Genomic DNA, 24,609 nt, shown 5'->3' with positions numbered 1-24,609 from the left:
GTCAAAGCATCATCACTGTTATCAATATTAACGTGGACATATTATGTAAAATCAACTTTTTTGTTTTACTTTCCCACTATCTGCCCCCACGCTTGAGTCATGCGTGGAGGCTTCTAAAATGGCATGTAGCCGCTCAAAAATAACGCTATATTTGCTGCTGAAATACCACATGGAAGTTTTATTTTAATAGATCCTTTTTTCAGACGAAGGTTTAGTTAGTTTCAACTGGTCACTACGCTCACACTTTTTTACTCTCACACACCTGAGATACTGTCCTGAAGAAGCCAGACTGCAGATGGCGCTATCGTCCTGCCTCCACCGGTAGGAAGACGGCGCCAAAACGTGTTTAAATCAGCTGATCGGACATGCCACAGCAACATCAAGTGACCGCTCTGACGAAAGAGCGCTAGTGAGCTAAATGTTCGTCTGAAAAAAAATCATCATTATCAGACGACCAGATGAACCTCATTGGACTAGCACATGTAAGGGGCGGGGCCTATCAGTTCCACGGCTTTGAACAGGAAGTCAGTGGTCCTATTTCTGGGATAAAGTCGTTTTAGATCAATACTGTGGACTATAATGAACAAAATGTAAACTTGTGATCTATGCATGTTTATAGTTAAAGTACATATCCTGCAAAATTGATTTTTTTTAGCTTTTAACCAGAACATCCAAAACATCTGGAGTTTTATTTTGCGTCATTCACTGTGGTTTCAGTAATCCTCTGTATAAAGATCTTTACCTCAAAGCAGTCACTAAAAACAGGAGTTGAATTTTCCCAGGATTGTTGCGTCACAGGTAGAAACCCTTCAGTTTTTAAGTAAAAAAATCATCTTCAAACTCTTTCCAATAACAATACATTTAATTTCATATTTGTTCTTTAACTGAAAAAACATAATATATCTGCTTAAAGTTAGTTAAAAGATAGTTAAAATGCCTAAATTCAGAAGACTATACACCTTTTTCCAGTCACTTCTCCAGTTAAACAATATATACACTGTTGTTGGATAACTCTTAACTGCAACTCACACGTTCACATTTACATAATCGCAGCACCTTTTGAAATTTGCATGTTTATAGTTAAAAATACATATCATGCATTTATTTCGCATCCTTCACTGTCGTTTCAGTAATCCTTTGTATAAAAATCTTCAACTCTGTATTTGGTGACTGCTCTGAGCTAAATGTTCCCAGGATTGTTGCGTCACAGGTAGAAACCCTGTACAGTTTTTAAGTTCAAAAATCATCGCCAAACTCTTTCCAATAACAATACAATCAATTTTATATTTGTTCTTTAACTGAAAAACATAATACATGCCTAAATTCAGAAGACTAAACACCTTTTTAAAGTCACATCTTTAGTTACACAATATACGCAATGTTGTTGTATAACCGTTAACTGCAACTCACACATTCACATTTACATAATCGCAGGACCTTGAAATTTGCGATCCAGGTGTTACCGTGGTGATAGGCTCGGCTGGCGCCTCCGATTTCTCCAAACATCAAGATTACATCACCGCAGGAACACGTGTACACCCAGCATTACATATAAACGCCATAATATAGACTCATTCTTATCTCTATGTGAACTGGCTGTTTTTTCCATGTCTTCAGCCGTAACCATTATAGACCAGTGATATTTGCTCTAATCCTTCTAATGCCAGTCTCATTTATATTCATTGGCTCCCTAGTTGGCCCCACTGAGCTTTAGTAGCAATAGGCATGGTCCAATCCGATACACCATTATGCTTCTGGTACTTTTAGGGTCAAGATGGTCTATTTATTTGTTCATTTCTTGCTTCATGCCTTGAGGGAGTTTGTAATTTCGAACTTAGACAGTCAGTAGTTATATGTGCTGTATTTCTGCAAGTTTTCTCCCCGACAAAACCCACAATGTCGATGAAACGTTCTGCACCGGCAAAAGGCGCCGACGAAGGTTTGAACTTTGAGAGAGTTTAAATGAGAGAGAAATGTGAGGAAATGTTAACGCCTGTGTGAGAAAAGTGTATAAAGTGTGTGGTGAGGGGTTTTACAGCAAAAAACATATAGAATAATTGTAAAAAATAAAGCTGATACTTCGCGGATTTTGTCTATTGTGGGTTATTTTTAGGACGTAACCCCCGCGATAAACGAGGGACCACTGTATAATAATACGTCTAATAATAATAATAATAGAGATAAACAGATATACATTGCCCATTTAGCACTTTTTAGCATGTTGAAGCTCCTGCCTTGGCCGATATTTGGTTTGGGCTCACCAATCGCTGCATAAAGCTTTATTTTAACACTTAACTGCGATGATGGTGTTCACAAAATGAGACCACACAGCTCCATTATGGGTCAGTAGTAAAAGCAGGGCTGTGGATGTTTAAAAATAATATCTGTTGAGATTATTTTTCCATATTATAGTAAAATTATGCAGAGCAGTAAAACATAGAGACAGTATTTATGTTAGTATTAATTTAAAGTCATATACATTTGGGGAAAATGATCAAAATCTGCTCTATATATTGACCCATAAATGTCAGCGAACGGTTGCTCTGGCTTTTCAACAATCGTATCGTTATCGGATGTGACAAAACCCATATCGATCAATACTGTATATGATAATCTATTTGTTTTCTTGGTATTCAAAAACCCTTATTCTTCACTCTTCTGTAGATGAAAATGGGAGTTTTTTGAATAATAATAAAGATTACTCAGACGTGCATGAATCACTCTAAAAACAACTAAAGTGGGTAAATAAGACGATGGGACTGCTTAAACGAAGCAATTTAAAGTAAATTTACCACATTTATGCCTCGTTTAAGTATTGTGACTGTCTTGCATAAGGGCACAACGATAACTCACAGTTCTTGATAGGGGTTTGAACCACTAATCTCCAGGTTACAGGGCAATTTGTTTCTCCTAACTTTAGCTCTTCCTAAACTCTCGCTCTTCCTTTTTTCCCCAGACATTTTTGAGTAACTCCAAACAAGATTAAAATTCTAACATCTTTATTGGTTTTTGTGAAATCAAACTTGACATTTGCTTCCTGTTTGAAAATTCAATTCCAATACGATGTGGCTTCCCATAATCCAATGAAGAAATTAGTAACTCTCCCTCAGCATTCCTCTTAGATTTTGGTGCACATGATAGTTTACTCATAATCCGCTATTTCACCACTATTCGAAATCCATTTTAAATCTGTCACAAAACTGCTCCATATGCTGGATTCAGAACTGCTCAAGTAGATTAATATTGAGCTGGGAGGTAAGTAAATTCTTATGGTAGAATTAAGGCTTTTTACAGACAAATTGGAGATAATATGACCTGGATTATGGTTAATAGGCGCAAGGCAAGTGTATTTGTATAGCACAAAGTAATTCAAAGTGTTTTACAGAAGAAGAAAGACATTAAAATCACAATACAACAAATCAGAACATAAATAATCATCATAAAATTAACATTAAATGTGAAGAGTGCAGAATAGTAATAGTAGAGGTCTGATATCTGGTTAACGCAGTGGTTCTCAAATAGTGGGGGAATGACTCCGCGTATGACACTGTAGTATTGTAGATAGTGCGTACGCAGCAAAGAACAGGAGAGAGCGAACAGATCGTGACACAGGACAGTGAACAAGAGACACTTTTGCTAAAGAGACACTATGGAAAACATTTTAACAGGGATGAAAAGAAAGGCGGAGATAAACGGAGGTAATGAGATGCACAAAAGTCACCCGAAAAGTAAGACGAGAAAGTCTGATGAAGAGTATTTAGCACTTGGCTTCACCATGACTCCGGTGGGACATGAGGACAGGCCGGTGTCTGTGATTATTATGATATGACCTGTTTGTGAACTCATTCTAATCATTATAACTAATTCAAACTCGAGGCTTGATACTCGAGTCAAACAGTGGGGAGACAGTAGCTCAGTTGTGTTTCTCCACAGTGTGTCTGCGTACACTGGTGTATGAATGTGTGTGGGTGAGTGGTTCCTTGATGTAAAGTGCTTCGAGTGCTTTGAAGGTGGAAAAACAATATATATGATAAAAAATGTTTTATATTCGTTCTGATATAGTTCAAGATCATTCTAAAGCTATTCAGGCCTAGCTATGTATGTATTTTAACTGTATCAGAACCTGTTTAACCCTGGAAAACCCACAAGGGCAAATTTGGCCACAATTAATTGCTGCTACCCAAAATGAACAAACAAAAAAAATGTCAAATTTAACTTCAAAAGCCCAGCGTGCCACTTCTGACCCCTGCACAGAGACACCTAGTGGATCCGTATGCATCCTGAGCAAACTAATTATTCACAGTGATGAGTTTATAAGCACTTTTGACAACTTTTACAGACCAGACCAGAGCGGAAAACCTAACAACAGCTATCATGCTAAAACGCACTTCCTGATTACTAGACAATACAGTGCTTTCTAATTAGATGTAGATAGTGCACAACAGATATATTTTGACCTCAAGAGCTGCTTATGAAATATATCTGTACTGGGGTAAGACACATTTTGCGCGAATACAAGGGAAAAAAAAGTCAGGTACTGTGCGTTTAATACCTTGACCTCTGCTATCCGTCTGAAATTCTGACATGAAAAGAAGAACGTTGAACGGGTCTATTTGGGCCGAGGTCTGGTGACATCTGGAGTTGGTAGGGAAGCGGCGTCATTGTCATGTTTTCAGATAAAGCTCCTGCGATTCCCAGTGAAATCTCCCTCATGAAATCCCCACCCAGCTTGAAGCAGGCTGGGATGGATCAGTGCTTCCATGTTATTCCGACCACATTCGGAGCGCTGCAGGATGAATACTCCAGGGATCATGTCAGGCTACAATACATTTTTCAATCCTGTCCATGTTTGGAAGGTCGTGGGAAGGTCATGGAAAAGCGAGCATCAGTTTGGTGTTATTTGGAGATGGCAGAGACAAAGTGCAGTTGTGTTTTATGGTGTAGCTGGTTTGAACTCTGGTCGCAGTACAGATATGGCCTTGGTTATATAATTGATTTGTGTCTTTGTGTTCAGCAACTTTTGTTTTTTTTTTCAATTCTCAGAGGAGTAACTGAGAAAGGGCCACATAAAATTTGTCAAACTGAAGAAAGTCTATGTAGCAAATTGATATTGAATTGAGTTGTCAAAATTCAAGTCAGTTAAGCGTAGATTTAATTATATCTGAAAGGAAAACTTTTTTTTTTTTTTTAGTATTGCATGAGTTTGTATTTTACAGTGTTGTAGCATACCAAAGAGTGTTCATCCTATTGAAATCATTTTTTATTTATGTTTAAAATCCACCAAAATGCAGGAAATTACATATAATTTGCTCAAAACCCCGAGACCCCATAAAACATTTAAAATAAGTCCACAAAGCCAAGATAAATACAAAACGTTATGTATACTTTGTAATGTATTAATAGCTGCAAACAGTTGATTTACTTCTTTTAAATTAATGAATCACTTCGTCTCATTACTTGTAAAAACATATGGCTCTTTCTCGTTTTCATTTAGTTTGAAATGGGCTAATGTGGCTCCTCTGCTGTCAAAAGTTGCAGATCTCTGAACTAGACATAACGTGTGATTTGGTTTTGAGTTGATAAGCATTAAAGTACAGATTATAGTTCTAGATTCTAGCTGTAGATTGTGCTGGATTCCCAAATCTCCGGGACTTGAAATGTGAACTTTGAGTCCTATTATTAAAGCTCAAATTGCAAATCAAACACATTTGAAAAAGCTAATAGCTGATATTTCTCCCTAAATGGCGCTGGAATAAATTATATCCATAGACTGTTTACATAAACGAACATAACTAACCTGCTAGTCGCGGCGCTTCAAATAGGAAGTGATCATGGGCACATTTCGAAGTTTTGAAACAGGCCTATTTCGGTTTGAAAAAGACCTATGAGCTTCCCAATGTATTGCTGTAGTAATGTGAGCCTGCTTTGTTTCTCTCTCTGCTCCCCCTTCAGGCTCGGAGGTCATCGTCGGCGTGAACAAGTACCGCCTGGAGAAGGAGGAGACTGTGGATGTGCTGGCCATTGATAATACAATAGTACGACAGAAACAGATTGAAAAGTTGAAAAAGGTGAGATACAGAGATGCAGAGGTTGACAAGATCTTTAGGACTAGGGTCAAAGAGTGATGGTGATTGATTGAGAGGCAAAATTATCTGAGTTAAAGCCATTTGGGGTTAAATTGTGACTAGAAAATGTATGGATTTCAATTTTCAGCAATAGAACGAATGACAGCTCATATGAAGTTTGAGGTAACTTTGTTTTCTAGACTTTCTGACCCCAAATCTAGGGCTGTGAAATATTGCGAAAATATTAATCACATTTCTTTCTCTCACATTGCTCAGAGGCCTGTCTCACATCTTCAGGAAGAATGTTTTAAGTTTTAGCTGCAGAAAAATGAAAAACTGATTCCCCAGTCCTGGTTTAGTCCTGGTTTAGTCCTGGTTTAGAGCTGGTTTAGAGCTGGTTTAGAGCTGGTTTAGAGCTGGTTTAGAGCTGGTTTAGAGCTGGTTTAGAGCTGATTTAGTCCATATTTAACTCCTGGTTTACTCCTGGTTTAGTCCTGGTTTAGTCCTGGTTTAGTCCTGGTTTAGTCCTGGTTTAGTCCTAACATTTGAACAGTACCAGTCAAAAGTCTGGACACACTTTTTCATTTCTGTTTTGACTTTTATTGTAGATTTTCATTGAAAGCATCAAAACCTTGAACATACCTGGAATGCAGTAAACAAAAAATGTACTCAAAAATAACCCAAAACATGTTTGAGATTTTTAAAAGTACTCTTTGTTTTGATCACTGGTTTGGACTCTCGTTTTTCTTAATCGTGACAAGACACAGCTGTGATGTGATAAACCATTTCAGGAGACCTCATCATGAAGGTCACTGAAGGCCAAGAGTTTGAACGCTGTCCACAAAGTAATGCTGGCTACTTTCAGGAATTGAAATACAAAATATATATATATATATATATATATATATATATATATATATATATATATATATAAAAAGTTTGAGTTACGTTATTTAACAATTTTTTTCTTTGCTACATCATTTCGTACATCTTGCTCCATTTTTTTTTTTTTGCGATAATTTTTTTATTTGTATTATAACAAAATCAAGATGAAAAAAAATCAATATTCCTCCTTCCCTCTCAAAAAATAAAAAAAATTAAAAAGTAAAAAATCCATATAATGTTTTCCTACGTGTCTAAAATGTACAAAGTAGTAAACTTAAAAAAAGAAAAAAAGAAAAACAATGAATGCGAAAGTGTGTCCAAACTTTTGACTAGTAGTGGGTATTGTACAAAAACACAAGTACATTTTGTATTGTGTAGTTCCTGGGATCGACTCCTGGAAGGGGCCTTTCCCTGTGGAGTTTGCATGTTCTTCCCGTGCATATATTACAACAACGAAATAACTTTAAATCTTATTCATAGACTTTAATTTGAAAACACTTCCTAGTATTATCTGATTAACTTTATACTGTGTTTGTAACGACATAAGCGCTCACTGTTTGCCCTCTAATTATCTTCAGAATTATCAAGTATAATTTCACCTCCGAGCTGCTCATGATAATTACGCTCTTAAGAGTATTACATAAGCATGGATCATTTCTGAAGTGTTCAAACATGCATTGATAATCACTTGTGAAAAGGCCAGGTGAACTGAATGGAAATTGACTCCGCGCTTGTGTAATTGGTAACACATTGTGGCATTTTCAGAAGGTCACTGAGCACGGAAACGTCATTACATTTTAATATCTATCAGAGAAAAACTTGGCAGATCTACACAGGACTGGATCGCATTACCAAACATAATATTAAAACATGAATATATTAAATCGAATTAATATTTATCTGCAACACAAGTGACATTATGTAAGCTGAACAGTTGCCACCGCTCCACACATCTGATCTGGAAAGTTATATAGTGCATTTTTACATTTAAAGGTGTTGTACCTGATTTTTTCTGTCTTAAACATGTGAAAAACAGAACTAGTTTATATTTTATTATATTTATTATTATTTTATTTAATTTTTTATATATTTAATTTTAATTTATTTATTTATTTTATTTATTTATGTATTTTTATTTAATGCAAGACATACAAATATAGTGACCATACATATACAAGTGGTGGTAAGACATACAAAGACATACAAAGACATACAAAGACATACAAACACATACAAACACATACAAACACATACAAACACATACAAACACATACAAACACATACAAACACATACAAACACATACAATTATATGTGACAGGTGTGTGTTGTGTTTGTGTTGTGTGTGTATCTGTTTGTGTGACATTTCCGTGATTTTGGGGGGGGGTAAGGTGGAGATGGCAGAGGAGAGGAGTACTAGTCAATTGTAAGTGAAAAAGGAAGGTATAGAGAATATAGATGGGAAGAAAAAGGAAAAAAGAGAAAAAATAATAATAATACATTCATACTACTGCTGCTGCTAATAATAATATCAATAATAATAGTAATAGGTGTTGTTGTGATCGGTGAAGTTGTTAAGCTCAGCTGTTGCCTGACCCTGAGGAGGCCGAGCAGGTGCACCGTCCGCCCCTTCGGAACTAGAACTACTTTATTTTAAACGTTTTGCTGTGGTCCAAAGTTATTCCTCACTTACCTTATGCATCTGAGCATCCGAATTATTCACAGCGATGAGTTTATAACATTTTTTCACAACTCTTAGAGACGAGAGTGGAGTTTTGCAGTTGCGGTAATGCAACTAGCATGCTAACACACGCTATCTGACAGGAAAAAGCTTTAGAATTGGACACAGACAGCACACAGCGGACATACAACTCAAGAGCTGCTTATACACTATGTCTGTATTGTAATGTTGCACAAATACATGGGGGAAATGGGGTACAGGCCCTTTAATGATGCAGTAGGTAACTTTCCATATGCTTGTGTCCATGGAGATGTTATTGCCTTGATGGGAATGCTCCACTTTGGCATTAAACTTACCTGATAGTTACATGGTGGTTCTATCATGCAGGTGAACTGAATAAAGGCTTTTTTTTTTTTTTTAAAGCTATAGTATTTAACTTTTTTCTAACAAATGGGTAGAAATTGGCTAGAATCTTACCCAGTATGGCATAAAACGTATCTATCTCCGTGGAGAATGTTCCAAAGTATTGTTTTAACTTTCTATTTCCAAAGAATAGAATGTCCATGTGACGTGACACCTCCAGAAAGTTCGATACCATCAGTTTAAAAACATTTAGTATTTTTTCTTGAATTTTCAGATCTCAGTGAAACATCAGCATTTGCCAATGTGTGCACTGCGTCACCGGGGTAACTGCTGAACATTCTGCCATAGACATACATGTAGAAGTAATAACCGGACTCAAATGCAACACAAAGAGAACAGTCAAACGTCTTAGTAAATACAACAGAAAGTGTCCTTTAAACAGGTCATTCAGATTAAGGTAAATTAGGCAAATAAACAACTGAGGAATGAATGTTTTATTTTATCAACAAAAATCTCTTCCACCTCAGGGATTCGGTAAGGAAAGACTGGGAGAATAAACTCAGGAACAGGTAACACAAACGGGGATAAAAGCAAGTTCAGAATTGAAGAAATGCAAACAACAGATTATACAGATACAGAGCTGGAGTGTTACGCTTGGCTGGTCAACAATCTTGCAATGACTGACTGAACAAAAGCAGTATATATATAGACAACCCTGTGCTGATTTAAAAAAATGAGACACAGCTGCTGGGAAAACAGGGAGGTAACAAAAGGACCGGAACAGGCTGGAAAACGGAGCTGGATTGGGGATAAACATGTAAACAGGTAGAACTGTGACAGGTTCATCGTCACCATTAACCATATTAAGAGTTATGAACATTATATGACATTTATTGGGCATCTTTTATCTACAGAAGCATTGTGAAGACAGTATTTCCAATGTTTTCTATTTGTTTTTTAGGTTCGTGAGAGCAGAGACCCGGAGCTCGCTCAGAGATGCCTGGCTGCTATCGAGGAGTGCGCCCGGACCAGACAGGGGAACCTTTTGGAGCTGGCTGTGGAAGCTGCTCGGGCCAGGTCCATAAATGTATTTCTTTTCCTTTTTTATAGATGTCCTGGGGCCGCTAGTCAGACGGGAGACTCAATTTTATCGATGGTTTTCAGACTCTAAAATGTGATGATGTTATTCTCCCAGATTGGGGACAAGAGCCAGTTTTCTCTGTTGATTATATTGTACTTTGCCATGAAATATCACAAATGTTGCACCTGATCATTTGTATTCGTGACTAGACACAAGAGCTCACTGTTTTACAACGAAACCCTGCGCTTTAAAGCTACACTATGTAACTTTTCTCATGGACAGTCAGTCACCTGCTTACCTCCATGACGATGTTATTGCTTTGCCTGGAATGTTCCACAAATGACTTTAAACGTATTTATCTCGCATTTATTTAGTGTTATACAGGTGTTTTCCTGGTAAAACATACATGGGTAAACTTGCTCCCTGTTTGTCTCCATGGAGATAGATTCGTTTATATTATACTGTGGAACATTCTCATCAAATTAATAACATCTCCATAGTGTACTGTTAATAATATTTGTTTTAGCTTCTCCCCATTTTTTAAATCGTATTGGCCTATTGATACTTTGCAGCTAATTGCACCAACGTTTCTTGAAGGGGTGGAGATAACTGGAGGCACTGCTCTGTCTGAAACTCTGTGACTCATGTTAGACTTTGATCTGAGTTTTATTTTAACACAATCTGACCAGAGAGAACTCGCTTAGTTTGAGCAGGTGGGCTGATTTGTGCTGTTAAACAAGTCCCTCTTAAATTGCATTACACGACACTGTCCCCCTGTCACTGACAGGGGGACCAAAGAGACAGGACTCGGGGAAACGGTTACAACAGAGTTTAGATAGGAAATTGAATGAAGGTGGTCCTAACAGACAGTTGGGAGCAGCATTGTAGGCAGAAGTCCTGGAGCGGGTCGTGAGTCGCAGGGTCAAAAGCTGGGCTGTTGAAACCGAACGTGGAGAGCTGGGTCGGAGACGGAAGTGCGGGGTAGGAGTGGAATCACAGTGGATAGACGAGCAAGTAAACCAGAGCGTGACGTGAAGATGACACGACGATCTGGCCCCGAGTGTTGGTTCCGCAGTCCTTTTCTACTCGCAGGTGAAGGCTTGATTGCCTGATGAGAAGCAGGTGTGCGGAGGTGGTGTCAGAGTCCCGTTCCAGCTCCAGCCTCAAACACAGAAGGGAGGGGGGAAAACGGCACAAAACACAAAAAAAAAAAACCAAATCCTGACACTAACCAGCATCAGCCAAGAGTCACATTTGCTCTTTTTGCTGAAAATCAAATCCCTGATCACAGGCTTCTGAAAATGCCATAGTATGTAACTAACTTTTTTCCAACAATGGGCTAAAAATGCATGGTTTTTTCCCATTATGGATGTTTTTATTACACTGAAAACCACAAAAACATATAAAAACCTGTGTCCTTACTGTGAGCGTGCTTGCATCTCCACAAATCTGACTCTTATTTAGCCTGGACGCCTCCTGCTTGTTTCCATGGAAATGTTGTTCCTTTGGCTAGAAGTATGGCATAAAACATCTCTATCTCCCTGGAGAATGTTCCAAAATATTGTTTTAACTTTCTATTAAAATGTGCATATGACGTGACACCTCCAGAAAGTTCGATACCATCAGTTTAAAAACATTTAGTATTTTTGCTAGAATTTTCAGATCTCAGTGAAACATCAGCGTTTGCCAGTGAGTGAAATGCGTCACCGGGGTAACTGCTGAACATTCTGGCATAGACCTACATGTAGAAGTAATAATCAATCAAACTTTATTTGTATAGCACTTTACAACAGCAAAAACTGAACCAAAGTGCTTTTCAAGTGCATTAAAAATGTAAAAACAACAACAACAACAACAAAAATTCTATATACAAAACAACAAACAATAAAAACAGTCATTAGCTGAAGTCAATCGTGAACAAATGAGTCTTTAGCTTTGGCTTTGAACAGAGACAAAGTAGTGACTGAGCGTAACTCCAGGGGCAAAGAGTTCCAAAGTCTGGGACCAGCCACAGAAAATGAACGGTCACCCCACTGTTTCCTTTTGGTTCTGGGGACGTCCAGCAGGTGTGGACTGGCCGACCGCAGAGCTCTGTTGGGCGTATGAGCCGTTAACAGCTCGCAAAGATGTGAAGGTGCACTCTACATAACTCTACATAGCTTTAGTTTGTCCAACATCTAGAACTGACGGTTTGAAAGAAAACCTCATGCTGGACGTTTTCAATACTTAATGGAATCACTCACCGGGAGGCTTCACATGAAAAGCGTTTATTGTTTTATTAATTTTATTTTGTTCATCGTCTTGTTTTCTTGGCCCATTTAAAAGTCCACTGCTGTGAGAAAAGCTTTAAACTGCAGAAGATGCTTTTTATTTTATATTTGTGAGTTTTTACATAAAAGTTCACGCCCTCATTGAAAATCCTTTTAAAGCTTTTCAGGGCTAATAACTTTGCAGAGATGTATTTAGTTTTCATTGAAGAAAAGAATAAGAAGAATATAAAGGTACATTTGATTCATTACATTATGCACCTGTTAGGCCCACATTATTTTTATTATTTTAAATGCAACGATATGACTAACGAAGTACTACACAACACCAAAAAAATAGCCTGTTAACTTTAGATATTATTGTATTATATTCGTAAAACAATTGTAGGTTATTAACGCTTGACGCTAAACGTGTTTTTCCTCGAATGTTCCACTGTATGGCATTAAACTTCTCTATTATTCAGACTCTCCATCATTTCTGTGAACTTGGCTCGGTGCCGTTCTGCAGAAAACTCCATTCAAATAAAAAAGCAGATGGTAGAGACGCCTCCTCAAGAAAAGTTGAAGTTAATATTATAGCATAAAGCTGTAACTAAAACTTCATATAATGTCAACTTATGAATAAAAAATAATTTGATTTGCAGATGCTCTGTGGGCGAAATCACTGATGCCATGAAGAAAGTGTTTGGTGAGCACAAAGCCAGCACTCGGATGGTAAGTGGAGCCTATCGCAGCGAGTTTGGGGAACACGACGAGATCACCTTCGCAAACAACAGGTAAAAACTAGACACGTGTTAAATATATTTCACATTTTATAAGAACTACATTTAAACTATCCTTAATAAAGCATGAACAGTTAAGCGTTAAGTCGTGTTATAATGTTGTTACCGCCTCAAAAACAGACCTGGAGTTGTGTTTTGTTTCATTCGCACATGTTTGAGTAACTCTTTATTATTAGTCTGTACATCTCCAAAGCTGAAAATGCTCCGTTCCACGTTGTGATGTCATGAAGTGGTAGTTTTCAAGTTAACAGCTGCATTTTACTTTTTTATTTCATAGAGATTGGCAATTCCAGGTCTGAAATGATCCAAATGATTCTAGTAAAGGTGTATGTAGTTTAAAAACACAGTGGAGCACTTCCTGTATTACCACGTGACATCACAAGGTGGAACCGAGTGTTTTCGGTTTGAGAGAAGAACTAAATATGCAGGGGTTGTGTGTTTAAACGTGTGGGAATGAAACAAAACACAACTCCAGGTCTGTTTGTGATGAGGAAACATAACATGGATGAGAAAATAGAATGGCGTGGAACTTTTAATAATGATTCAGGCTTAACTACTTAAATTGGCTGTACCCATTTTTTCCCCCATGTGTTTGAGTAAAGTCTGTCTTTCCCCAGTTCAAATATATTGTATAAGCGGCTCTTATAGTTATAATTAGATTCCTGTGCGTGCTTTGTCCTCAGAGAATCAGAACATGTGGAGTTAGCATGCTAATTGCTGATAGCTTTGCCGTGACAGCAAAACTTCGCTCTGACCTGTGAAAGTTGAGGAATAGCGCTTAAAAACTCATTGTGGTGAATAATTAGGATGCTCGGAAAGCACTGGATAAGTCAGGAATAACTTTGGACCTCTAAAAACTTTAAAATAAGATAGTTGAGTTTTTTGCGTTTTGAAGACGGTAAAAATCAGGTACAGCGGCTTTAATCAAAAGTCTAACTACTAACCCTAATCCCATAATTATGTAGTTTCTAAGCCTGAACTGTAGACTGTATATATAAATGGACATCGCTAACCTGCTAGCCACCGCATTCCAAATAGGAAATGAACATGGGCGCACTTCCAGCTCCATCAACTCTGGTTCCAATTACATTAGAAAACTGTGTTCTCTCTCTGTAACTGCTGCTGTCAGACTCATCATTTTGGTCTTAAAATGTTCTTATTAATCCGCTCTACATGATCCTGGTATTTTTATTTAGCTATTGTGTCCGTAAATCAAGATATGAACATTAATAACAGACAAATCAGGCGCCTTCTTTCCCTGGGGCCGCTCCTGCTAACTGAACCTATTGGAATAAAACACCTGTTCATTTATCTGTGCTATATTGATACTAAAGATTAAGTTATATTTAAGATATATTTGAAAGTGGCAAGTATTTTTCTTATTATATGTTTTCTTGTTGCAGAGTTGCAGAATTTAAGAAGCTTGAAGGTCGTAACCCTAGACTCCTTGTGGCTAAAATGGGACAGGATGGACACGACAGAGGGGCCAAAGTCATCGCTACAGGGTTTGCAGACCTGGGCTTCGATGTGGACATTGGACCTCTGTTTCAGGTTAGAAAATCCAAAATAAAAATGCTAAAGTATGTAAAAATACTTGGTCAGTTTATGTGCTATTTCTATATTTCTCAAGGGCCAGTAGCTGATTTTTTTGTTTTGTTATTTTAGCTTAGGAAGACGCCCTTTTATTTATATTGTAAAAGCAGCAATTAGTGAAAGGAAATTGGACTGAATGGTTTTACCTGTACATTTTATTTTATTTAAGAAATAGACCAATTGACAGACCAACGGACAGACCAACGGACAGACCAATGGAGAGAACTATGGAGAGAACTATGGAGAGAACTATGGAGAGAACTATGGAGAGAACTATGGAGAGAACTATGGAGAGAACTATGGAGAGACTAATGGAGAGACTAATGGACAGACCAATGGAGAGAACTATGGAGAGAACTATGGAGAGAACTATGGAGAGAACTATGGAGAGAACTATGGAGAGAACTATGGAGAGACTAATGGAGAGACCAATGGACAGACTAATGGAGAGACCAATGGACAGACTAATGGAGAGAACTATGGAGAGAACTATGGAGAGAACTATGGAGAGACTAATGAGAGACTAATGGACAGACCAACGGAGAGAACTAATGGAGAGACTAATGGAGAGACCAATGGAGAGACCAATGGAGAGACCAATGGAGAGACTAATGGACAGACTAATGGACAGACTAATGGACAGACTAAAGGACAGACTAAAGGACAGACTAAAGGACAGACTAAAGGACAGACTAAAGGACAGACTAAAGGACAGACTAATGGACAGACTAATGGACAGACTAATGGAGAGAACTATGGAGAGAACTATGGACAGACACATGGACAGACCAATGGACAGACACATGGAGAGACTAAAGGACAGGCTAACGGACAAGTTGGTCGGTCCGTTGGTCGGTCAGGCTAACGGACCGACCAACGTACAGACAGATGTATCCATAACTATGTTGAGTCAGCTGCTTGTAACTATCCCAGACAATTCGTTTTCCATCATGGTTCTATACAGCCATGAGAAAAGTGATCTCGCCTTTTAATTCCGCTTTGGGAATGGGGGAGGGAGGATTGTCGAATTGTCTTGCCCAAGGACACGAGAGCAGTCGATATGGATGGGATAAGAATATCTCATCTATACAGGAGCAGTTTTGATTTTATTTTAATCAATCTCTTCAAGTTTGTTTACCATAATATGTTAATACCACTGGATTTGTCTGTATGTATTCTGCTCCATATAAATTCAATGTGGCTTTTCAAGGTCTGAATCAAAGCCACATTTAAATGCAGTTTGAATACAGATTCTTTTATCATGCTAACTCTTTGAAAATTCTGTACAGAGCAGCAGAGAAGTCATACTGTCTGTGCCCTCCATACTTAAAGCCTAAAGACTCATGCTGCACAGTGACCTGAATGAATAATATACTCCACAGTAATAAGTAGTAGTGTAGAAATGAACAGGAATGATATATATTGGCTTATATTTCGAAAACCAACACGTTTTTGCACATCTGGGACTTTTTCAATGCTATTTCTTCATTGCAGCACGTCTATGTTTGAAAACTGGTTTACTGGCAGAGTTTTGTGTCCGTGGCCTAAACAAAAATAATATAATGCATTATTGAGTACTATAGCATACTGTCGTACTGCAGGCGGATTGGACCAAGAGATGCAGGACTCGGGGAAAGGTGTACAGTGTTTATTTACAATAAACAATAATGAAGGTAGATGTGGTGATGAGCGGTGGGCGAGGTGCAGGCCAGGGTCCCGGGGCGGAAGGTGGAGTGGGAAGGAGACGACGGTGCGGGCAGTACAGGAGCAGGGAGCAAAGTGCGAGCCAGGGTCCGGGGTTGTGGAGTGCAGGGACGGAGACGAAGCGAGCAGAGCCAGAACGAGGAGCAGGGTGTGATGATAAATTAAAAAGCTCCTACACAATAGAAACATTTCAAAAGAAGTATAAAACATTACTTTTTGAAAAATACAGGACTCAGGAATGATTTATGTGAACTACCACGGTTTGTATTTTTAATTTTGTTTACATATTGAGTCATTTGTTGTCGAACTGATGCTGCTTTCCTTGGAATTCCTGTGTGTTATTATTAAAATGGGTTAGGCATTATAAGTAATTTTTACTTCAACCTAAAAAAACCCTTTAGGTCATGATAGAAATGTTATAATACGAATAAAATAAATACTACTACAAAACTGTTACCCCTCTCTCCGTACATGCTGTTGTCAGACTTGTCATTTTGGTCTTAAAATGTTCGTATTAATCCACTTTATGTGATCCTGGTGTTTTAAGTTCACTATTTTGTCCGTAAATCAAAATATGAACATTAATAACAGATAAATCAGGTGCCTTCCAGCCTTCTTTCCCCAAGATCGCTCCCGCAAGTGTTAGCAACAGGTTTGATTGACAGCGTTGCTAAGCATCCGCCCCCTGCTAAATCAGCTTGTGCAGATGAGAAGGGGCGTTCCCTTCGATAGCTTCACTCTGGATTGGCTCTTTGGTTGCTATGATACTCTGGGTCGGAATTCCCAATATGGAACTCTGCTCCAAACTTGCCGCTATAACCACTAGCCTCGATGAGCTTCATTTGACTGGAGCCGAACGCTATGGGCGACATCACACTCACTTCTTTACACAGTTTATGTTCATAAATCAGATACTCCAACTTTAAATAATTAAAAATATTACCCACTGCTCATGACAGGTTGCTCCAGAAGGGTAGGTCAAATGCAGAAGACAGATTTCTCTATGGTGACAATAAAGTACCACACCCTTAACTTTAACTTTAACCCAAGAATCATGTGTACTGCTCATAGAGATTGTTTTCCTTGTAGTTGATTGTGTGGTGGCTCTTACAGACCCCGGTGGAGGTGGCTCAGCAGGCGGTGGATGCTGACGTTCACTGTGTGGGGGTGAGCACTCTCGCAGCTGGACACAAAACTCTGGTTCCTGAACTCGTCAAAGAACTGCGTAAACTCAACCGGCCTGACATCCTGGTCATCTGCGGAGGCGTCATCCCACCTCAGGTATGTAAAGCATTATGGGTATGCAATAATCTCAGTAGTGAGTCTAGGAATATCAAGGTTAAAAGTGTCGAACGGGGTTTTTACTGTCTTTAAAACATGAAAAACACAAGATTTTATCCGTGTATTTGAGCCAAATTTGTCTTACCCCAGTACAGATATATTATAGAAGTAGCTCTTGTGGTCATAATAAGTCAGTTGTGTGCTTTTTGTATCTAATTAGAAAGTGTTTTACTGTCTGATAATTTGGAAAAGTGCGTTGGCATGTTGTTGTTAGCTTGACCGTAACGGCAAAACTCCGCTTTAGTCTCTGAAAGTTGTCAAAAGAGCTTATAAACTCCTCGCATCGATTGTTTCTCTCCCCACTTATAACTCCATCCTCAGACCTAAATCTAAACAAGGAAAATCAATAGCTAGCCAGTATGCTAATCAGTGTGAGGGCTCCCATTAAGGGCCTGAACGATTATGCAAAACATGACTCCTGGTGTAGCTCAATAGACGTAGACAACAAACAAACTGTGAACGAACAGGTGTGTTAGTTTCGGTGTCGTTAGCTCCTCCTTCAGACAGATATAAGGCAGTGTCCAGCAGTAATCTGACCAGAACTGAAGAAGAGGCTTGGATGAGCAGCAAAATGTCTTACTTTTTAACAAACATCTAACATCTTTACTATCACAGTGAGTAATCAGGATGCTCAGAATGCATAAGGTAAGTGAGGAATAACTTTGGACCACTGCAAACTGTTAGTTAGTTCATTTTTTCATGTTTTTAAGGCTGTAAAAATCAGGTACAGCCTCATTTAGTTACACTGTACAATCTTATACGTTTGTTTTCTCTATAAAGACTGTATGGTTTGTTTTGCAAGACCACAACAGACAAATTGATGAAAAACAGAAGACTAAGACTGTGCAATCTTAAACAATTTCCGGTGAAGAACAAACAAGTGGAGTTTTGTAGCAAGGAAAACAGTTACATAACTAAATATTTGTTATATTTTAGATTCCAATTCTCAAAGTATCCTCATTTGCTTTGTCGACAGCGCTGTAAACCCTCGGCTTTCTCTCAGTGAACTTCTTAATAAAGTCTCCTGGGTTTTTTCGTGGCTGTTGTTGATACCGATTGTTTAGAATCCAGAGCAAACGATCGCCAACAAGCTCTGCCTATAGTTTTGGGCCTGTATGTAGGGCCGATTTTGATTATTTTCCCCTAATTATGTCATTTAAAAAGTACTACAAACTCCTCCAAAGCCCTTTTTTTAACCATAAACCTTTACGAGAGCTGTGTATTCATGTATTGTGCAGGTGTTTCTTTGTGTTCAGATGTTAATATAAGGCTTTGTTTATTTTCTATGCAACAGATTGACGTTGTTAAGCAGGGATTTTACCACAATGGGCCTTGATTTTCAGTTTCAATGATTTTGAATACAATTTGAATCCATCATTTTGATTCAGAGACATTGTCCTGAGCCAGTCCATCAATTCTAACATTGTTTGGTCGACTCTCGTTGAGTGACAGTGTCAGAGACGTCAGGGTTACTGCACAGAGAAGCCCCATCTGAGATTCAAATGAAGCGTTTTTCTTCTGCATTTCCCTCAGTTTGTTAGTTTGCCCCTGGAGAAACTGAAGGCTGATGTTTATCTCCTGAACATCTTTTATTACATCATCATTTGTAGCACTGACAGACGGTGTCCTTTTGGTAAATGACAGGAAGTTTGACTCTTGTTTGTTCATCATTTCAACATAAAAAAACGTGTTCATCACAAACTCCATCGTCACAAACTCGTCTTCATTGTGGGACGTCATCTTAGACTTAGAAAACCTGTTTTAGGTGATGACTGTGGATTGTAGAAAGCCCAGAGTCAGATTTCCAACTCAGGGGAATCGCACATACTTACTTACATTTATTTCATTGCAGATATTTATATTACTCAAAAACACTTGGAGCTTCCTTGAATAGAACTAGTGTGAGAAAATCTAATCACATTAAAGGTCCTATATTCCACAGAATTGACTCTTGTGAGCTTTAAGTCATGTTAAAATGTTGTTACCTCCTCAAAAACATAAGCAAAAGTATTCATCCCCCTGGAACCTGAAACATACTCATGTGTCAAAGTCTGGCCCTAAATCCAACTGAGAATCTGTGGCAAAATCTGAAAACTACAGTTCACAAACGGTCTCCATCAAATCTGACAGAGCTTGGACTGTTTAGCCAGGAAGAATGGGCAAAAATGTCAGTCTGTAGGTGTGTAAAACTGGTGGAGACATACCGCAAAAGACTTGCAGCTGTAATTGCAGCAAAAGGCGGTTCCACAAAGTATTGACTTAGGGGGGGCTGAATACTTTTGGACGCTGCACTTTTCAGTTCTGATTTGTTTTTAAATCTGGAAATGATGTATTATTTTCTTTCTGCCTCACACTTATATGTACCATTTTCTGTTACTTATTCACATAAAACGCAAATTGTTGTTGTTACTTGACAAAATCTGAAAAAGTTCCAGGGGGATGAATACTTTTGCAAGCCACTGCAACACTTTAATATCAGTCTGTACATCTCCAAAAGCTCAAAACGCTCTGTTCTGCCTTGTGATGTCATGACGTGGTAGCGTTCAAGTCAACAGCTACCTTTAACCTTTTGTTTAGTAGAGATTGGCAATTCCAGGGCTGAAAAATCATCCAAAACAGAGTAGAGCACTTCCTTTATTACCACATGATGACATTACAAGGTGGAACAGTGTTTTCTTTTTTGAGAGAAGCAAAATAAGAAAACAAAACTCCAGGTATATTTTTAAACAACGAAACAACATGGTCATAACATAAGACCAGAAAATACCGTAAAATGATCTCTTTAAAGAAACTGTTAATATTGTGTGTTGAAAATAACATTCTATCGTCTAAAAAAAAAACATATAATTAACTGGACAAAAACACTAAAAACAAACAGATATGGATCCAACTTTACGCAAGAATGACCACAACGAACCATCCCACCAGATCAATGCTAAATCTATTTACCGTTTCTCGGGAACACAGCCAATTATCTCCGTAATTGTAACGTTTTATAAAATAAGCTCTAAATTGCTACACCGAGAAAACATTTTGCTTCAGGTAAACGTATAACTGCTGTGTACCGTGTCTGCTGCGCTATTCAACCTAAACACTGTAATTATCTGTATGTCTTGCTCTGTTTGATCACTGGAAAGAACAGCCGTGTTGACGTGATTGTGCACACATGAGTAATTGCTATCCACGCTATTTGCCCTTATCATTTTCCCAGAATTCAACAGTGCTATTGATGAAACTCCCGTGTAGTTAAGATAAGTTTGCGTTGCATATAACTGTTGAATACAATTTTCACGTCTGTATACAGCATATAGACTGTTCAGCTTGTGGTAATTAGAGGTCCCTGTGCCTTTAAATACAAGCTGTAAGGTTCATTTGTTTCTTTTGTGTCGGATTTAATTAACAATATGCGGCATGTCTCCCAGCTCAACCTCCCCTGATACATATTTGTATTTGTATATGTGGTATTTGTATATGTATTTTACACTGAAACTGCAGCAGTATAATTAATTTGACTCTGTCTCTTGCCCCGTGTTTTATCCTGATTATAATTGTTGCTCATATGTTGGACAAAAACGGTGTAATTATTGGTCCAGTTTGGTGTAAATACACAAAAACCTGGATCAAAGTTGAATCTGTCGTGGATTCATAATTACCTCTAAATAATACTAAATCTATACTTTATTCAAACAGTACATAAATAAACCTTTAAAATTATGACCCAGATATTGTGTATTGCATGTAAACCTGACACTGAGGTCTGAATGCACAAATGTATCTATAGGGATTAAAAAAAAACAATATTTAAACACAATATTAAAGGTGTACCGTGTAACTTTTATAGTGGAGGGTCTGCAAACATTATTTTCATGTTTATTGTCAGGCTTTGGATGCAGAGTTGAGTTACGAGACATAAATTTGCATAAAAAATTTGAGGAGATTTCGCTGTTCTGCACATTAAGCTCATGCGACTGTCACATGAAATATACAAGTATTTCGGACTCTTAAAGGTTTTTTTATAGTTCACAAAGAATATCTGCGCAGTGCTTGTGTTTACAATAGTATCATGCTAACGTTTCTAAGTGGTGCTGGCGGTTATTTGCTCAAAATGAAGTACACGTTTTGCAAACCGTGGTATTGGTGCTTCCCTGTTACTGCCCTAATCAACACTGTTAATCTGACACAGGAGCAGTGACCTTCTTTAGCGACACTCACATCATCTCATAGTTCACAAAAGGATCAGCCACAACCAAAAACAGCTAAAGTAATAAACACTCACTTGCTGTCTTTGTGCCGCTCCTGTCTGCTTCACAGTTTACTCTGCATGTCCAGTGGTGTAAAGTGGGGGCATATTTCAAATCCTCTCTGAAAAGTCGCTCTTTCCCCAAAACAATCTCTCTGGGGCTCTTCATGCACTGTCTCCTACTTTAGATGAACTTAACTTTACTAACTTTCAGTCTTTTAGTCTGTAAAACACCATTCTAATCATTATTGTCAGTATAAATGTCTGTGCTCTTGGGGGCCCTCTGGTGGCCTCGGGGCCCTACTCCGCTGCTTAGTCTCCGTATAGGCTGGACCGGAAATGTCTCCACGGATACTTGGAGTGATAAGAGTGTGATGCATTTTGTTTTCAGGCTATTTTTAGCAATAGAATCACCTGTAAAAGACAAAATGTTAGAGATACATGATGTTATTGCTTCTCCACAGTTTGGCACTAAACATGAAAATCTGTCTATTGTATATTTATGTATATTATGATGTTGCTGTGTTTCGTTTGTAGGACTATGAGTTCCTGTATGAGAGTGGAGTATGTGCCATCTTCGGTCCCGGCACGAGGATCCCGCAGGCGGCTGTCGAGGTGTTAGACAACATCGAGAAGAGTCTTGAGACGATCAGACAAGCCATGTGAACACAAGGGCGCTTCATGCTGTGAGACGGAGGCTTCAGATCTGTCAAGATACGCTTCACTGTACGGAAATAGACTCTGTGATAAACAAACACAACTTATTATAATAGGATGTATGTAATTATTCTCAATTGCGCTTTTCTATTTCGGTGACACTTTGCTTTAGGGGCTGCATTTTAATGGCTAATTAGTGGTATTCTGCAGGCTGATGGTGCGTTCACACTGGTCCTTGTTTGGACTTGGCTTGGGCACGGTTAAAGTCCTAATGTAGATTTGATCTGGTGCTGTTGTAGTCCTGGTTCAGTGCTGGTTTAGTCTTGGTTTATTCCTGGTTTACTCCTGGTTTAGTCCTCGTTTAGTCTTTGTTTAGTCCTCGTTTAATCTTAGTTTAGTCCTGGTTTAGTCCTGGTTTAGCCCTGGTTTAGTCCTGGTTTAGTCTTGGTTTAGTCCTGGTTTAGTCTTGGTTTAATCTTGGTTTAGTCCTGGTTTAGTCCTGCTTTACTCCTGCTTTAGTTCTGCTTTAGTCCTGCTTAATCCTGGTTTTCTCCTGGTTTAGTTCTGGTTTAGTCCTGGTTTAGTCTTGGTTTAATCTTGGTTTACTCCTGGTTTAGTCCTGGTTTAGTCCTGGTTTAATCTTGGTTTAATCTTGGTTTAGTCCTGGTTTAGTCCTGGTTTACTCCCGATTTAGCCCTGGTTTAGCCCTGGTTTAGTCCCGGTTTACTCCTGGATTACTCCTGGTTTAGTCTTGGTTTAGTCTTGGTTTAGTTCCGTGTTTCTTTCCACTCTAGTTTGATCTGGTGACTGCGCTAATGTGAAAACGCATATGTAGTTAGATTTGTTAGTGTCTGTAGAGCACTGATTAATATTTTGGACCATATATGAACATATTTATTTATTATATGGACTGAATTTAAAATATTATTGTAATATTCAATAATCAGTTTTAAATAGCAATTTTCCACCTTTAGTGTCAGTCAAAGCACTTTACATCAAGAAACCACTCACACATTCATACACACGTTCAAACACCAGTGCACACAGACACTGGGGATGAGGTGGGTTTAGTGTCTTGCCCAAGGACACAACAACAGCATTCATCTGTGGGAGCTGGAATCGCACTGGTAACCTGTGGATCAGTGGATCTGACCGCTCTGCCAATGACGTACTTGCCTAATACCTGAATAACGACTAACATAGCACTTAGTTAGCGATTAATATATAGCCCTAAAATAAAGTGTTACCTTTTTTTGTAAAGTACTGGCCCAGTTTGACAAAGCTCTTACTGAATGTCTGCGAAACTGTAACTTTCCAAATAATCTGGCATTAAATTGAAACAGGAAGGAGTTACGTTGTACCTGATGTCTATGATGTGATTGTTTTTAGCCTAAAAACGTATCGAAAACTTACGATTCAGCTACATGTCTCAGAAACTCAAACACTTCAGAAAAACATTTTAAACTCACTGCCGCAGCAAGGTTTCAAACTCTGATCATTTTTTTTTCTTTTTTATGATAATTTGTAAGTAAAATTAAGTTTATAGTTCGAGCTTTTGCAAAAAAAAAAACAACTTGATTTTGAGATTGGCACGTTATACATTTTGGAACTGCAGATTGAAGTCGCCTTTTCTTTGAGATCTGCTGTGTAGTTTTTCGGTGATTATAATAAAATAAAACAATAAAATAAATTTAACGCTTCTTACCGTTCCTGTGACTATGTGTTGCCTGGTGCTACACAGTGAAACCTTTCAACGACAAAACAAAAGGTTACAGAGAAGAGAAGAGGTGCGTGACCCACACCCCACAATACAGTTTTGTTTGCCTTCTGCATACACACTCAGAGATGGATTTAATGTTCCGCTAGTTATAAATGAACACAACAACGCACTGTTTCAATCTTCAAGTATTCAGGTCCCAAAGGCTCTCCCCGTGGCTCTCTTCACAAACTGT

General features: G+C 38.3%; 1 protein-coding gene across 1 annotated transcript in view; it reads left to right on the top strand.

Annotated features, from left to right (window-relative positions):
* Positions 1–24,357, top strand: part of mmut (methylmalonyl CoA mutase) — a 45,887-nt gene extending 21,530 nt beyond the window's left edge. The window contains exons 8-13 of the mRNA XM_033990948.2: positions 5,953–6,068; positions 9,954–10,069; positions 12,985–13,116; positions 14,526–14,673; positions 17,533–17,700; positions 22,538–24,357. Of these exons, the coding sequence (XP_033846839.1) occupies positions 5,953–6,068; positions 9,954–10,069; positions 12,985–13,116; positions 14,526–14,673; positions 17,533–17,700; positions 22,538–22,666 (809 nt within the window). The 3' untranslated portion in view covers positions 22,667–24,357. The remainder of the gene's footprint in view (positions 1–5,952; positions 6,069–9,953; positions 10,070–12,984; positions 13,117–14,525; positions 14,674–17,532; positions 17,701–22,537) is intronic.
* Positions 24,358–24,609: the final 252 nt, after the last annotated feature.

The sequence above is a fragment of the Periophthalmus magnuspinnatus genome, chromosome 24 (assembly GCF_009829125.3).
Source record: "Periophthalmus magnuspinnatus isolate fPerMag1 chromosome 24, fPerMag1.2.pri, whole genome shotgun sequence".
Lineage (NCBI taxonomy): Eukaryota > Metazoa > Chordata > Actinopteri > Gobiiformes > Gobiidae > Periophthalmus > Periophthalmus magnuspinnatus.
This window is presented reverse-complemented; position numbering and strand designations above follow the sequence as displayed.